This window comes from Eschscholzia californica, unplaced genomic scaffold, assembly GCF_041429995.1.
Source record: "Eschscholzia californica isolate CP2 unplaced genomic scaffold, dmEscCali1.0.p SCAF_5, whole genome shotgun sequence".
Lineage (NCBI taxonomy): Eukaryota > Viridiplantae > Streptophyta > Magnoliopsida > Ranunculales > Papaveraceae > Eschscholzia > Eschscholzia californica.
The window spans coordinates 4,413,662-4,431,800 of NW_028238472.1; the positions used below are offsets into that span (position 1 = coordinate 4,413,662).

General features: G+C 33.3%; 1 protein-coding gene across 8 annotated transcripts; it reads right to left on the reverse strand.

Annotated features, from left to right (window-relative positions):
* Positions 1-511: 511 nt before the first annotated feature.
* On the reverse strand, positions 512-7,476 carry LOC147536437 (uncharacterized). Of its 8 annotated transcripts, none has more exons than XM_086641267.1 (6): positions 7,146-7,456; positions 6,962-7,012; positions 6,142-6,223; positions 5,861-5,990; positions 3,902-5,258; positions 512-3,712 (listed from the first exon to the last, which is right to left on the reverse strand). In XM_086641267.1, exons 3-6 carry the CDS (start codon positions 6,149-6,151, stop codon positions 836-838), a joined length of 4,374 nt encoding a protein of 1,457 aa, XP_086497393.1. In that variant the 5' UTR covers positions 6,152-6,223; positions 6,962-7,012; positions 7,146-7,456; the 3' UTR covers positions 512-835. The 8 variants fall into 8 exon arrangements, with proteins under 8 accessions (XP_086497393.1, XP_086497396.1, XP_086497394.1 ...); XM_086641270.1 differs by having other exon boundaries at positions 7,142-7,380; XM_086641268.1 differs by lacking the exon at positions 6,962-7,012 and having other exon boundaries at positions 7,146-7,476.
* Positions 7,477-18,139: the final 10,663 nt, after the last annotated feature.

The window sequence follows — 18,139 nt, forward strand, 5'->3', positions numbered from 1 at the left end:
CATAAAGTAATATAGATAGAAAATAGTAACAGAATATATAAATGACTACACGAAACTTTAAAGACACCATCTAAAGAGACCTAGGTTGTTACTTGTTAGGCTGTGTGTTTTTTTTTCGATATTTGTACCTAGCTCGTCTGAATAACTCAAGTGAATCCAAAATCAACCCCAATCAGCAATTCAGACAATTTAGACATTACAAGCTAAACAAAAACAAATATTCTAAAATCTGACTCAAGTCAATTTAGACCTCAAGCCGGACTTCAGATCTAACTTCGAAAAAAAAAAAAAAATAGTGTTACATGTACAAAGTCTTTGACAAAATTCTTGACTTAATGACTCATTTTCACTAAAAGACAAAAGTTGATCAAAGTTTTTCAAAGTTTGACTTTGATCGGGACCGTTCGATTAACATTTTCTCAAGAATCTTGTCAAAGATTCTTTGTACATTTAGCATTTAAAAAAATATCGATAAAGAACTGCAAAATAATTAATAATAACAGAGATTGTATTTCTAAATTCACCCATTTATTCATCAACATTTGTGCATAAACATAAACTATTTTTCCATAAGTTTCAGACTGCATTTTTTGCAGATATCAGGCTGACTGACAACTATTGAGACATGTCTTCTAACTTTCAGTTCAAAATAACAAAACATATAACAAAAACTGAAAAAAAAATTATCTATCTTTCTTGAAACTTCCTGATCTACTAAAAGGCCAAGGAACTGTTGGAGAAGAACACTTTCTCCCCCTCTGAAATTTCGATAAAGTCGGTAAAAAGGATTGCTAAGATATGGGTGAGCAAATAGAGAGAACATTGCTGCGAAAGCTCAGAGAATTGGCCGACGATATACTGGGCCTACAGAATTACTTCCAGGTTTTGCCGGACTACCCGCATTACCTCTTGGGCAGAGCATAGGATAAGTTCCTGCGAGTGATTCCCTCTGTTGAAAAGAGTTATCTACTGATCGGTGAGAATAGAATGGATCATTTACCTGTCTCAGATTAGGACTTGGTTGTGATGAAGGAAGAAAACCACCACCACCAAAAGGAGAAGATATATGTCTCCTCCTGGACTCTTCTGTATAGTTTCGGCTTAAATCCGCTTCATTCTCAGGAGAACCATTAAGGGCTATCAACTCATTCATGGGGTTAGCAGAAACATAACCAGCAGAAGCAGGACTCTGGTTGGCTTGTGAAGTAGCAATGCCGCTTCTTCCATCATTGTATCTGAACAGAGAGTTTGATCTTTCAGGGAGACTATCTTGAAGAGTCTGAAACCGACCATTCATATTGTTCGAACCATTTGATAACAAGGACGATGGGAAATTTCTCATATGGTGATTATCGCTATAATTCACTTCTTGAGGTTGCGAGCTGGCATTTGGGAAAGACATCGGAAAAACTCCCATTTGATGATTATAGCCATGATTTCCTGCTAGAGATTGAGAGTTTGTAAACTGGTTACCTGAGGAACTACAACTTCCAGGAGTGTTTGGAAGATTGTTATCAAATCGATTCAGAAGTGGGTTATAGATATCATGGTTGAAGATCACAGAACCATCAGAAGCCATTCGATACAGAGAACTGCCATTTTCGCTCGTCATATTGGCAGTAGAAAAACCGGGAAGTATCGAATAATTTGGATCTGGATCAACTGGTGGAGACTCTTTCAGCTTCGATGACGAATCTTCCACCTTGTTTACCACCATAAAAGTCTTACCCATCAACCTTAGCACAGGATTTGAATTAGACGGAACAGGAGGAACTTGCTGAGATAATTTAGCAGAACCAAAATCATCCACATCTCTGGCCTTATGAGCACCGTATGAAGATGTCTTCAGAGCATCAGAGTTGTTAGGTAAATCCAATTCGCGAACTGCTCTTTGGTTGAAGTTCGAACTAGAGAACCCACTAGATGAAGCAGATACTTCAGGTTTTAGTATCGGGTTATTGTTTAATGGTGCTTTCGTCAAAGTAGGCACTGACGGCGCCAAGTTTCTCTGTCTCAGAAGTTGTATATCTTGATATGTTAAGGAATCATCCCAAGGCATCCTCTCCTTCCTTGAGCATTGACATGGAGGGTCATCAGATACTTCCATAGATTCCTCCACGAGAGATTCTTTAGTAGTTTTTATGCTCTCCATTTCCGAATTTATCCTTTTTGGGATTTGTACGTTCTTTGCACTTGAAAATGCAGTATTATCTCCTCCTAGCCCAAGATTCTCTAGAACTCGTGGAGGTCCTACTAGTGAATTTGGCTCCATACTTGCTTCAGGCATTGCTATACGCAATTGAGAGATGGTTGAAGTTGCAGAAAGAGGAGATTCTGAAGAATCTCTATCAACCATCAAAGATCGATCTCGAGAAGATGGTAGCTTGTTCGAAGTTAATGATGAGCTTTCAAAATGAACCTCTGAACTAATATCCCCGGGACTCGGCAAGAAGAACCCTGGTGGTCCTGGGATTGATATTGTTTCATCTCCACAATCTGTGTGTGCGGTTTCAGCCCGAGATTTTCCTCCAACCCTATAATCCACATCCTCGCGACCTTCAGGATTGTTGCTTATACTTTTGGCAGAATATGAAGCTTGAACATCAGATAAATGTCTCTCGTTTTGTTCGAACGACTGGAGGCAGTTGGGTTGGGTAACGGTAAGGGCACATGCTTTCCTAAACACTGGCATTAAGCTTTCACAGGATCTAGAAATGGGGCGTCGAGAAGTATATTCTGTGTCAGACTGCGTCTGCTGCATAATAGTGTCTACCCCATTAAGTCGAACCTCTTCAGAAGCATATGCCATGCTATTTCCGGAATGGGTACCTGCACCAGAATTTGTAGTTGAAGTTCTGATTCCCACCTCAAAACCTTGTGAAGCTTCATAACTTCTCATTCCCAAGGATCTCGAAGATTCTGTTCCTCGTTCATATACATATGCCTCATTTCTAGGCATATCTTCATTTATAAACTTATCTTTTCTATCAAACTTACGGGTAAGTCGAATTTGATCCACATCCTGTCGCATTTTCCCAGCCCTCTCAATTGCCTTTCTCATGCATCTACGGATGCGAGATTTTGTTAAGGGACAACGATTTCCATCGTCATTTAAGTTCGGCTTTGAAGATTCATCAGACATAACATTGTCCATTTGAGCAGAGCGTTTCTGACCTCCTAGTAAAATTCGATTATGATTCTTAGGTTGGTTTGTCATTCTCCTCTTGGGCGAGCCTTCACCTTCAAAGTTTTCATTGTTCTGAATTTCTGATCTCTTGCTCCTGGAAGAAGATGCATGACTCTGGGAAGACCTCGAAAATTTAATCATAGACCTAGAATGCATGGGTGAAGTATGATTCTTGTCTGACAGATTGAGATTCTCCTTTCTTTTTGGAAACTTTTCCTTGTCAGCTTTCTGACAAAGATTGGGACTTTCTGATGGTTTAAGAAATTCTTGGACATATCTTGTGTCAGTAGAACTGTGGCTGACATTTGACTGATTACTTCGAATGGATGGATCACGCTTCATTAGTAGACCTCGGCGTGCATGCTTCTCATTTGGCTTCTTCAGCATATCAGTCCGTTTGGCACATACCCACTGCCCCAACTTAACATGATTTGCCGAGTCAGAACCTTTAGAAAGTCCAGATGGTAAGTCTTCTTTCTCACAGTTTTCATCAAGTCCATTATTTCTTCCAGGAACCCCGGGTACCTATTAAAAACATGACAACATTGTGGATTAGATTCCTAGATAAATTTGAAACTTCCAGATTTTCATACTTGTACATGATTTAAAGAACACACAGAACGAAAATCAAATCGAACTAACCAGACTGATAACCACCATATCTTAAGAGAAAATACAAATTATATGGCCAAAAGAAAAAGGGCAGAAGCCTACCTTGGTTACGTTCGACTTGAGAGAGAGTAACTTTTTCTTATGAGACTTGAATTTCTGATGCTTCGTATCTTTAGCTCCAAGATGTTTCATCTTACCATTCAACCGCATATTGCTTTCTTTGTCCTCATTCTTATGTTTCTTTGATTTGGAGTTCTCTCCTGATCTTGGCACCGATGAATCATCTAATCTCGATAAAATTCGAAGTTTTGTACCATTTGAATCAAAATAAACTGCACTTCCGATATTGGTATCCTCAAAATCATCTCCTCCGGAAACCCTTTTCCTTTTGCCATCAGCGCGAACTTCAGCATCTGCAGTTGGCGAGCTTAAATCTGCAATTGGCGAGCTTAAATCTGCAATTGGCGAGCTTAAATCTGCAATTGGCGAGCTTAAATCTGCAGCAGGCGAGCTCAAATCTGCAGCAGGCGAGCTCAAATCTGCAGCAGGCGAGCTCAAATCTACAGCAGGCGAACTCAAATCTACAGCTGGCAAGCTTAAATCAGCAATTGGAGAGCTTAAATCAGAAGCCCAGTTTGTACCATTTCTCTCATCAAGCTCTTCAAGTGTGCAAGGTTTAGCTCTTGAATAGATATCTGCCATCGTCTTATACTGTGTCGGCTTTATTTTATGTGTGCTTAATCTAGACTTCTTAGTCGTCTTCAAGGTAGATGGCTCAACTAGGCACTGGTCTATGTGAGCATTCAAGGTGGTATTTGAAGTCGACAAAAATGTTTTACAAACAGGACAAGCTTGTGAAGCCATGGGTTCTGAGATTGTTGTTGTATTCGACACAATATCTTCAACTCCGTGGGTATCAGATAAACCCACTTTCTCTATAGATTTGGACTTCTTACTTTCTAATTCAATTGGAATAATGTTCTTCTGTGATGCTCTTGGATTAACTTGAATTTCAGTAGCGGCCCGTGAAGAAGCTTTTGCTCTTACTATATTATCTCCATCGCTAGTTATTGCTCGAAAACCTTCTTCTCCAATCTCATCCAGATCTGGTATTGTCGATAATCTACAGACAACGGTGCCTGAAAGACCCTCTTTTGTTTTTTCTTGCTCTTTCCGAATAGATTGAGTTTGATCCGGAATATCTTTTACTGACTCATCAACTGGTAAGCTAGAACTCGACTCGTTAAGCTGTGATTCTCCATCTGAGCCGATATTTACCTCGTTGTTCGAATTGACAGGGACAGTTTGACTAGTTTCAGTATTGTTTTTAATCAAATCAGGAGGTTCGAAAGACGGTAATGGAACTTTATGACCACTCTTCAAACAAACTTGAAGATACTCTTGAGGGAAAGGCCAACTCTTCTCAATACCTTTACTCCTTGATTTAAAAGCATAATCTCTGCAAAAGAAAGCATCTTTGAATTTAGAGAGTAAACACTAACATATAGCAATAACTAAGATTGTCAAAAACAGTGAAGACTAGAAAAGGAAATCCATTAAGAAAAAATATTGTATGATATCCTAAAAAAAAAGGCAACCTATTAATCACAAAATCAAACAAATTCAATAGTAACAAAAGTCATAAGTCTGAGTGAACAATTTGCTCAATCAAACCAAGATAAGGAAGAAATTCATCACAAATAGTTTTGATGGAATCCAAGACCAAAATGGAACATGAAATGATACAAAAAAAAATCAAAAGTGAAAGTAAAATCAAAACATCTAGATTAGTCATTAATAGTAAAAGAGAAGAGACCAAATAGAAGAAGAAAAAAAAGAATTACAAAAAAAAAAATACAGACCCAATGAACTAACTCATCATATGATAAGATAGACAAGAACAAGAAGTTTTTCGAAAAATCTTTCATAAAATCAAACACCATGGGAACATTTTTTAGATCTGATTGAATAAAACCCTTATAAACATCAACCCAAAGAACAAGAATAGAACAAGAACAAGAAAAAGAAAAAGAAGAGAGATGATGATAGTAAAGAAATTACCTTATAGAGAAGGAAGGAAGATGGTTATCATCAACAAGAGAAGAAGGGTTTAGTAGATCTACCCTTTCTTCTAAGGCAACAACAGTAGGAGTAGTAGAAGAAGAAGAAACCCTTTCATCATTTTTCAAACCTGAAAAGTTAGAAGAAGAAGAACATGGGGGATCTGATGGATTGTTTTCAATAGATGATAACAACATCTGAAGAACAACTCTCTTTTGATCTTGTGCTGTTTCTTAAACAGACACAAGACAAACTTCTTCTCCTCAAACTTATCTTCTTACCTTTAAGCATAACAAATTCAAATTAACTCCTTAAAACAAACCCTCACTTATATATACTTGTTTCAATCTTTCAATTTATTACCTGCAAAAAAATCAAAAATGAAATCAGAAGTTTTAAAGAAGAATCCCCCCACACACACAAAAACAAGCTTCCAAAATCGTTATTTTATGTGCTCAGAAATGATTCTATTAAGTACCTTAAATAATAGTTGAAGAACAAAAAAAATCTATAAGATCAAGAAGATCAGACTGTAAAAATATTATTTCATGTGATTACTTTTACAAGAAAATAAAATCTTGTACGGATTATGAACAGTACTAGGAAATAAATTGAAGAAATCCAGTAAGATTTTAGATGTTTTTTTAGAATCTAAATCACAAGATCATAAAGAGAAGGAGAAGAAGAAGAATTTATATCAGAAGTTAGGGTAAATAGAGAAAGAACATAAAAATTAGGATTTTTTTTTAAGAAGGAATCCAAGAAATAGAGTAGAGAGAGAATTGGATGATATGATTAAAGATTTCAAAATTAAGTGAATACCCTTAATCAGAATCTCAAAAATAATAAACCCCAAAAAATCAGAAATCTAAAAGAAAACATGAAATCATAAAGATTTGGTAGAAAATCAGCTTAAAACTGAGAAAAAATAAACAGATTTCATGAAAAGAAACTAAACCAAAGGGAGAGAGACTGAGAGATGGGGTTTTCATAAGTAATCAAGAGAAAAAAAATACCCATGAAGAGATTCATGAAATCAACCCAAGATCTCAAAAAAAAAATTCTAATTATCAAAAAAAAAACATGAAATCACACACAAACCTTCTCTTATGAAGCTATTTCCCTTGATGGGTTATGAGAGAAAGTCAATATCTAAACAAGAGAGAAAAAAAATTCAGACTTATGGACAAAGAAGAGATGAACCAAGAGAGAGATAGAGAGAGAAAGAAATATAGAGAGATAGAGAGAGAAACAGAGTGAGAGAGAGAGAGAACCACCCACTCACACATCAAAGGAGGCATCAGGTTCTCCACCAAAAGCAGGTTTGTACAATTAACCTTCACAGTGCTTCATACAATCTTCTTCCTTATCAAATGGATAGAGAGAGATAGAGAGAGAGAAATATAGAGAGAGAGAAATATAGAGAAATATAGAGAGAGAAAGTTGAGAGTGAAACTAGAGAGGGTGAAATTGAAGGGTTTTTTTTTCTTTTTCCCCCACAATAAGATCTGTCCCATCCCACACCCACTCTCTCTCACTGTTTTTTATACTACTTTTTTGGTTTCATTTTTCTTTGCTTTATGAGTTGTTTGCCTTATTTTTTCTGCATTTAATGTATGTTATGTGTATATATGCATGCATATATGCAAGAATTTAATTGGTACTTTCCTCACACTAGTCCCTACCTTTTCTTATAATTACAATAAACTCCTCTAATTTTTCAAGTTATGTCCCTTTCTCAATTTACAAATGACCCATTCTTGCAAAATTAAAAGAGAAAAAAAGAAATAAAAACAAGAAAGTTACTTGTCATAGTTTACCCCTCCAAAGTTCATTTTATGCCCCCCCATATATTTATTTTATAATTACCTAGCTGTCAAATATGTACATTCAATTTACTAAAGATTGTTTCTATTGTAATTTCAAACACAAAATAAGTTATATTTGTTAATGTTATTAAAGCATTTGCTCATTAATTCTTTCTAATGGTTTGTAGCTAAAAAAGGTACTACAAATTAGAAAGATTTAGTATCATGAAATTCAAATATATTTTATTTATTTCCCTTTATCTATTTCATTATTAATTAGCAAGCCATATTTACATTAAATTTAATAAGAAAAATCTTTTCTTTTATTTTAAGAAATAAAAGTAATTGGTATTGAAGCATAAAGTAACTCATTAATTCTTTCTAAATTCAATAAGTAAATATTCAACTCTTAAATTGTGATATTTAAAAATATTCACAATTGAAAAAGGAAAAAAATTAATAAGAGAAAATAATTACATTTTGGTATTATAATCAGGGTGTTCCACTATGTGATAAATCATAAAAAAAAATTCTACTTTTAACGAGTAGAATTTCAACTTTCAACAAAGGTTGTACAGATTCCTATTTTTTGATTATTTAAAATAGAAAGAAATTATATATTATCATGAGCCTGGGGATAATTGTTATAATCTTACCATATGTTAAGTAACTAATTCTTTTTAAATTTGACAAGTAATATGTTCAACTATCTTCCAATAGTTTATTATTTTCACAATTTTATAGTTCGGAAAAAAATTATGTCTTAACATTTGTTTAAGAGCATGTATAAGTAAAATCATTATTACTATTAATTTCAATATATTTTGTAAGGACCATACCTAAAAGATTATGGTCTTAAATTGCATTGTATTGAGAAGTCAAATTTCTTTTGAATCATGGCATAGAGATATGGGTGATCTTCTTCTAAGTTGGTTTCCTTCTTTTATGATTGACTTAAGTTCACTAAGGATCTTAACCATTAATTTGTATTATGATATTGTGATAATTAATTAAATAATTAGATGATTTTGTAGTTTAAGTATGGTATATAACTGGAAAAATCATTACTATTTCAAAATGACAAAAAGGAAATGGTGAAATTACCAAAAAGGCACCAATAATCCAAAAATAACATTTATATCCTACTCCTTATTTACTTCTACATCTTCCACTTTCTTAGTGCTTTTTCCTAAATGTTTTTTTTGTAATTGTTTTTCTTTCTTAGTTGTGTTAGAGAAGTTTTAGATGCAATGTCCAAAATTATTAAAGACAGCGTATTCATCCAAGAATTGGTCAAAACAAATTGACGAAATAGGATTATAATCAATGCTCAAGTTCAAAAAAAAATTGTTCTTTCTTCTTTTCTCTCTACACTCTTTCTCTCTCTCTAGACAATCCGCGTGAAGGGGCTCCCCTTTGTTGAATGTCTGGAGAACTAGACAAAGGGTCTGGTTTTCCAGTCCTTCCATCTAGATCTAGAGCGTCAGATCTACACGAAGGTCTAGTTCTCCAAGGCTCCGATGAAGAGGCCACATCACCGGAGAGCGTAGAGAGAGAAGAAGAAGGAAGAGTAAGAAATAATAAATTTCTATTATTAAGTCGCAGTCGGAGATAGTCGGTCGCGACAACCTAAGAAATCAATTGTGTTTTTAGGTCAAATATGAATTGAGGGATCTCCACTTATACACACATTGCCTTTAACGATTTTAGAGAATGCCTTTAGCGAGTTTGTCTTTAACAACTTTGGGCGTAATTTTTTGGGTGGTTTTATTTCTGAAACAGTTTTTTACTTCGAAGTGTTGTTTTTTACTATAATTTTGTTGTTCTCTAACAAGTTTTCCACCGCTTTTTTATTTCTTACGTTTGTTATAGTTTTTTTTCGGAAACATATCGAACAAACAAACAATGGTTTGTATCAAACAACTACTTGTTTGTATCAATGTAACTCCAATTTGCCCGCAAATTAAACATCTATTTTGGCAAATCTGAGATGTAACGAATAAATAAACAATAATTTGTATCGAGAAAAACAATTTGTATCAAACAAACACATGTTTGTATCAACGCAACACCAGTTTGCCCCAAGAAAAAAAAAGCAGTACACGTTTGTACCAAATAAACACTAATTCGTACCACTGAATCACCCGTTTTCTCCAAACAAACCAGTTTATCACGAACCAAAATCTACTAGAATTTCCTATTGTTCTCAATCTAGAATTTCAAACCAAAAACAAGAGAAATTAAAGTTATTTCCTCTTTAAGATGAATCTATATATGTTAATTCATGAATACACATGAATATGTCCCTGGGAACAAATGAAAAATGACCAATTTCTCTCATATATATATATATATATATATATATATATATATATATATATATATATATATATGCGCAAGGGTATTTTTGTCATTAAAAACAAAGGATATTTTGTTCACCCACGCCGTGTGGGTAGACAAAATAGTAGGGGGTTTACTGAGATCAGACATTATTTTGGCTTAAATTGCCACCCACTCAAATTGTTTGGGCCTAAGTAGCCATATTGATATTCTAGGGAAGCGTGACAGTCCAGGGAAGTCGTTAAGATTTATTCTATGTAATTAAGACAATAAGAAAGTAAAGATAGAGATTGATGGGCTCGGGGTTCTGATGACATTAAAGAATCTTTATATGACATTTAAGGCCCAAGATATTTTAGTGATGACGGACTGACCATTAAGAAGCTCAGCGGTCTAACATAAAAAATTCTAGCAATTTTTGTGGCCACTAGATTAATATTTTTCATCTGAACTACTATTATTTCTGTTATTAATTTAGAATGAAGGGAAGTTTCGAAACTACTTAAAAGTTTTGAATTAAGCCCATAAAGTTTTTCTCTATTTAGGTTCAAATTGTTTATTGATCAACCCATCTAGATGATTTGAAAACGTAATCATCTTAACTCCTAAGTTATATCTTGAAGTCTTCCAACAAAAAAAAAAAGTTATAGTTTGAAGTTAGAACCCGTGTTCCTGGAATTTTTTTATTTTCTAATTACAAAATACTTAAGGAATAATGACTGTTTTTCAAGTCAATCATAAACAAAATTTATTTATATTTCTCATATATTCCTATTTGTATTTAATTAGCCACTTTTTAGTAACCAGGCTCTATCTTTGTAACCACTATTTCCTTACTAATATCACCCGATATGGTATTAAAAAACAGCTTCGATTACATAGACAAGTCTGGTTGTCCAATTTTATTGGGAGTTTGATAAAGTTCACACCCGACGTCTGGTATAAATTCACTTTTTCTTAAAAACTTCGACACGATTCTCGACACGATTCCCTTTAACCATTTATTTTATGGTTATTCTTCTTTTCGAAAAGAAAAAAACTAACCATCATCATTCTCATCTTATTTCTTTAATATAAAATCATAACTAAATGTGATCTACGGGCATTAGCCAAGAAGGATATGTTACAACACAATGAACCATTTTATATTCGATCTGTCCTTTTCTTAACATTATTAATATAGTATCATTTTGATATAGTGATGGTACGTGAAGGTTATACAACCCAACATGTGCAAGTGGCCTTAGGGTGATTATTGAACAAACTTATGGTAATGTATTAATGTGCAGAAAGACTCATGAATAGTTAAAAAGTAAATGATCTGTCAAATAGTCCTCTATTTGTAGTTTAACTCTTGCTGAAAAACCAAGAGAAGCTGCATGCAGACTGTGTCCATGAGGCCTACCAAGAGGTGGACAAGATTAATTTACAAGGTTTTTATTATTTTGTAAGAAGGTGAGATGGTACTAGAGTAAGGCCCTGTAGAATTTTCTTGATTGATTAGCTTTAATTGGGACGGCCCCATGAATGGGCTGTTAATCCTACTCGTTATCACGAAAAACAAGCAAATCAAGAAAAACAATAATTAAATAAACAATTACACAAACACACGGAATAAGATATTTATGTAATTCGGTTAGTGAGACCTACTCCACGTCAAATAATTAATAGTGCTGTAATTAAATAAACAATTACACAAACACACGGAACAAGTGTTTCTCAAAGTTTTTATATTCGTTCAAAATGATTAATGTATCAAATGAGTGTTGGGTGATTGCCTTCCTATTAGTATAATTTGTGTCGATGAATTAGCGATCGTGGTATGAGTAAGAATTATCTAATATCACAACTCATTACAAATTGAGTAGTACTAGATAATAAGAAATTTCAGACAAATTCTAGGCAGAAATTCAATGTAACTTTCTATTTGGAGTTTTCAGTGATTTGTATTTACTTTTACTCCAATCACAACAGGTATCTGCCTAGAGTCCGTCTAAAATTTTATATTCTGTCATTTTATTTCTTGGAAATTATATTTTCTATGAGGAAATACTTGTTCCGTTTTTAGATATCTGTAAAGTAGGAGATTCTAAGTCCTTTGATGACAGCAGATAGGAGGAAAAAAAATGAATTCAACTTGTGTAGCTCAAATATACCATGCCAGTCATGGGAGCAAGTTTGAGGTATAATTTTGAATAGTCTTTTTGTATGAATAAGGGGTCTACATAAAGTACTGTGTAATTTCCTTGTGTCTGTCCATTTGACTGAGTATATATTAAGAACTTGGGGTGCTTTTGGAGCTTCCCTTTGTTTCTCCTATTTTCAAATGTTCACGGGCTTTAGGGCATAAAGAAAAATTTTCGGAGTATACAGACTTAATCAATCGATATTGACTTAAGGGGTATAATTATCTTTTAGCCCAAAAACTTATTGAAAAGTGTCCCTTAATCTTCATCTCTCAATGCCTTTCTCTCTACTTCTCTCTTCCTCTCTCCCTCTCTCCTGATGCTCTCACTGACTCTCTGTCTCTCTCGGCAATTGTGGCTCGATCATGTAACTTTTCAAATACAATATTGGCGGGTCGTGGCTCGATCATATAACTTTTCTTCATAGACCTAAAATTTTAATTTTTGGATCAATAATTATCGCGTTCCTATCTTAGGAGTTGTTATTGTTTTCTTTTTTTTTTTAACACTTGTGTCAAAATCTAAGTATACAGTCATAGTCTCACATATGAGGAAACCATTTGGAGCCTGAGATTTATGTTGGAACTCAGAGTTTAGCAAGTACTGGGGTCTTCTGGGTGAACTCGCGGACGCTTAACGTTTATTGATATTTTGCCGCTTTTTAACACTAGGCGCAACATAGGATTTTGTTTCACGGAAAAGCTCCACTATTCCTCTCAAAAGAACTCAACCGTTACTGAGTTTGAGCGCACACATATAACTCTGGTGGTGTTGGACGTTTCTCTTAAACGGTACGTGAGACAGTAACTTATCTTCCTTATTTTATGTAACAATAATTTGGTATAGACAATCAATTATTTGTGGCCCAAGAGGGCCTGCTGATTAAGGCATGATAGCTACTGTGTTTTTTAAGTATAGTATGTATAATATGAATGTTCAGCTTATTACATGTGTTCCCTTGTTACCCATACAAATAATATATAGCAATTCATCCATTTCATTTGATGTAATGTCAGAGACGTGGCTGAGAATCTGAGGGTCCGGGATCAAACTTTATGGGAGGCACTCTAGTACGTTAACATAAAGTTGAAATGTATTTAACATATCAATAAATAAATATTCAAATTTATTGAATAATATAGATGACATTAAATTGTTCACGAAACCATGAAATAACAGAGATATCCATGCTCACGGAGTCTAATTTCATTTGTACTAGTATAAAAAACAAGGTTGAATTGTCCCTAAACATATGAAATCCTAGAATATTTGAAACCTCGTTAAATACAACAAGAACTTGCGGAATTCTTAAGGGTCCCGACAACAATAAGTAAGGGAGCATATAGAACCACCGTAAAAAAACAAAAATAGTCTTCATTGGAGTCGAACCCATGACTATTCACGCATGGGAAAAGTTGATTGTAGTGTTAATATTATTTAATACATGAAAGTTGAGACTGGGCCCATGTTTGGTGGGGGGGTCCAGGGCGGACGCCCTGCCTGCCCCCCTCAAACACGACCCTGTGTAATATGATTTAAAACTTTTTTAGGCATAAATTTTAAGTAACATTAATGTATCTGTATTGTTTTAGTTGGACATTGTTATATTCATTCAGAGTTCAGCATCCATCGGGTCGATATTGCCCAATAGAACTATTATGCTCAATATTCGTCCGACTATATGGATACGCCCTACCATTTACAAAAGTATTATTTAACTCTGATTAAAGGTGATACTTGTTTATATCCTATTAATTTGTTTTTAATTAAATTGTTAATATAGATCAATACCATATTGTTTTATTGATCGCAAACATTTCATTCTAATCTGTCAAACATAGCCTAAGTGTGGTGTCTTTAACCTAAACCTCCACCCTTCTTATTGGTGGAGTTTATGTCTTCTAAACATGTTAGTATTTGGTTTGAAATTGGAGGTCGACCACATACAAAAGGCTGATGTGGCCGGCTCCCGTTAGTTGGATCATGTGAAATAGGAGAATAATCCAACCAATGAGAATCAGCCACATCAACCTTCGACTTGTAGTTCATTATACTTTTGAGCCAAATAAGGGGACTCTTCTTCTATAATTATTTATCAAAAAAGTTATAAACCTTAATGAGTAAGCAAAGTAGTTAATTAAGGCTAAGTCAAAGCCAACAATAACCGTTATATTAAGGAGAAAGCCCCTGGGCATTTGTTTTCAAACATAGGGACCACCAATACGTTTTATGTGGTCGATTTATTCTGAAGAACCATTACCAAACAAAAACCCTTGCATCATGGAATGGCCAAGTCTTGGAGAATTTCTTCTCATATCATATTCTATCACTATTACTAGTGGATGGAAGTTTTTTTTAACCCCGTTTGTGTATCGAATTATCTCAAAGAAATAGTAAACCGTAACGCTACGTAGCTCAACTCAGGTGTTCGAAAACAACCCGAAAAAGGCAACAGTTGAAATATGAGCGTTCACATGAATTGTATCTTTTGCTTTCTCAAACTGTTTTCGGACACCTTGGGTCGTATCATGCAGCATTTTCCAATAGTAAAATACATGTAAGAGTTCTCCGAGATTTTAAATTACCACAAAACTTATCTTTGTTATTAAGAAGTTGACATGTACTCTCTTATTAATGGTTTCACTGTTTTGGGACAACGACCTATTCACCACTAGCTTTAGCGCCCGACAACATGAGTTCTTTTTCAATAAAAGCTTTTATTTTGAGGATCGAAAATAAAAAATTAATTCCTGACTTATCAAAATTAGACAAATAATTTTTCGGAAATGACAAGATTAACTCTCGTATCTACAATAAGAAAACATGTTTTTTTTCGTATTAGAAAGACACATATATATTATTACCACTTAACCAGCTTAAGAAGGAGATAGAAAAACAGATTACTTATTGAGAGAGTTGGATATGATAAAATAGATTAAAAGTTAAAACCTTGTTGTGAGGGGTAATAATGGTAATTGTAGTTTTCTAAATTCAACTTTTTAGAAATGGTCCAGTCCTCAATTGTTATTATCTAGAAAAGGGAGAGCAATCTTTGAAATCAAGGATACTGATGCAAACGTGCACATACAATATTTCATTGTAAGTACATATATTTTATTTTAACCTCTCAACAAAAAAAAAAAAAAAAAGTACATATATTTTAATAATACTTTGTTATTACCGGCATAAGTGGCCACAAGATGAAAATATTTTTTATATTTTTAAATTTCCATCCTATCAATTATATAATATTTAACCGAGTCAAATTATTAATAATTATTTAAAGTTGATCTCTCTTTCGGTAATATATAAATAAAATTGAGAATAGTTTTTGTCGCATATTTTTATCGTCATGTACATTTTGTCATAGAATTAAATGTTATTCTAAAGTTTGTAAGTTACATGTATAGATTTTGCAAAGTCATACGATTACTGATTGTGAGTTTATCATTCCAGACATTTGATGAATTGATTAAGATCGCGTTTGTTATTTTGAATATTATTAAATTCGAAAATAAAATATAATTAAACGAAAAATTCAAATCTTTTGTATATTTCTATCTTTATAATAGAATTAGTAATATGAAATTTTATGAGATGGTAAATTATCGAGTAGATATTACTGCATTAAAATTATGTCATAGAAGACAACCCAAATGGACCCCTACATGAACATGTATGATGATAAAATGGACTTAATTTAAATATTATCTAAAGGAAGGACCAAAATCAAAATTATCAAAATTTAAAAACGGTGGGGAAGAATTTCAAAACATTCATACAATCATACCCTACCTATAAAGTGTTAAACTACAGTGCTTTTCTCTTGGTCAGTTAATATCCATTGGATTTGGTCAATTCTTCGTGAGTGTTTGGTGGTGTTTGTTTTTTCCTTATTCAGATCTGACTCGTCTAAATGAGTTGAACGAGTCAGATTGTCGTAGTAAGTTAATAATTTTGGGTTATTTAAGTAATTCAAAACCATACTCTTAGTACTTCGTATTTTCTTTGTTTTTCTAAGTAGCTTATGTCCATAGGAGAAATTCAGTCGAACGCGTTGAATGTCTAATCTTTTTAAGAAAGAATATTTTTGTGAGTCATGTCTAAATATCGTCATAAATAATCTTGTTAACTTTGTAAAAGCTATCTGTATATTTAATTTCAGTAAGGGTGTAGATTTACCTCATACTATAGTTGTTGGATTCCAGTATGTGAAGAGATTTTTGTTGAATGAGATAAGAGATCCCTTCTATCAAAAAAAAAAAAACCTATAATCTCTTCATCTATGATACTAGTTAGACTCTGACCGAAGATACGCCTCTACTACGTGGAAGTACATGAAAAGCTTGTATGTTGTACCAAGATTACTAAAAGCAAAATAACAAGGCATAACGAAGTGTTTTCAAATAGAGTGAGAACATGTGTTTTTTTTTTTTTTTTTTTTTGTTGAAAGAGTGAGAACATGTGTTGTTGTCCACAACTTTGTCCGAAGTTCAATATTCACCCGTTATCATTTTTACATCTCTATTTGAACTATATTGCGCAATATTTGTTTGTTTGTAGCTAAATGGCCCACCTTGAAGAAAACAAAAGAATCCATGAAGTATAATATATTCTATCATATCTTCTTCATTTCATGTCTATTTTTCTTCTCTTCCAACAAAAAGAAAAAAGAAGTCTTCGTGTAAAAAAAAAAAGAAAAAAGTCTTCTTATTCCTAAAAATGACATGTTATCAAAGAAGAATAGATTGTTGTGGAAATATGTGGTTTTAGTTTCTTGACAATTATATGATCATTAATAGATTATACTCCGTACAAAACAGAATGAGTTTTGTTGTGTAACTCGTGTTTGTGTTTATGTTTCATCGTGACCATCAGATCAATTAGATTCATTATTACATTAATTTCTTCTATACATTAATACTAATTATCGTTAATATCAATTATCATTATCTACACACTATCATCCTATAAAAGTTCTTATTTAAACGGATTAAAAGACAAAAAACAAATTCATTAATCAAAACGAAATACTGTAAGAACAGGAAAAAATAGTTATGACCACCGTACTAAAAAAATATAAAAATTATTATTATATTTGTGCATATTTGATTTTTAACTCTTTTAATCAAAATTTGGTAAATTGTACATTGTATATGGTGATAATAAAATTATAGTGGGAAAGAAGGTTGTTGATTTTTAGGTGTAATTTGGTTCATGTATTCCATTATTTTCTTCCCTTTTCTAAATAAACAGGCAGGCCCTCTATGGCTCTTTCTTATTCATATTTAAATTTTAGAAATTTGAAATGACAATTGGGTCCCAGTTCTCAGATGTAAACCCTTAAGTAAGATAATCAGTAAGTTCCCCACTTGCCCTAATTTATTAGTAATAAAGCAATCCAAAGTTAGCTTTAATATGATAATCCTCTTTTGAGATAGATCAGTATTAGCTCCCAAATCATGTTCAACTCCACTCAACTTATTTATGTATACAACTCTGAAATTATGTTATATCACTGTTCCTAGACAAATTTCGACTCCGGAAAAAATTTAGAAAAATAAATTATGTTCTACGTACCCCAACCCAACCGAGATTTAATTGGGATAGTGGCTAGCTATATGATCGTTTACCTGTCTATAACTCTATATTATTCTTTTCTTTTCTTTTCTTTTCTTTTCTTTTATTGAGAAATCGGCTACGATCTACGTTAGTAAAAGAGGCCTAAAGCCCGATAAATTTATTTCATTATTTATACCTTTAACAACCCAAGTACAATAAACCATGAAGTTCATCTGAGAATCAAATTTGGGACCTCCGGAGATTTTGAAATTTATGTCGACACTTTCAACCACTCGAACAACTCTACTTTATTCTTATACTCACCTAAAGAGTTCAAGAGATTTTGAATACATGCATATATATATATATATATATATATATAT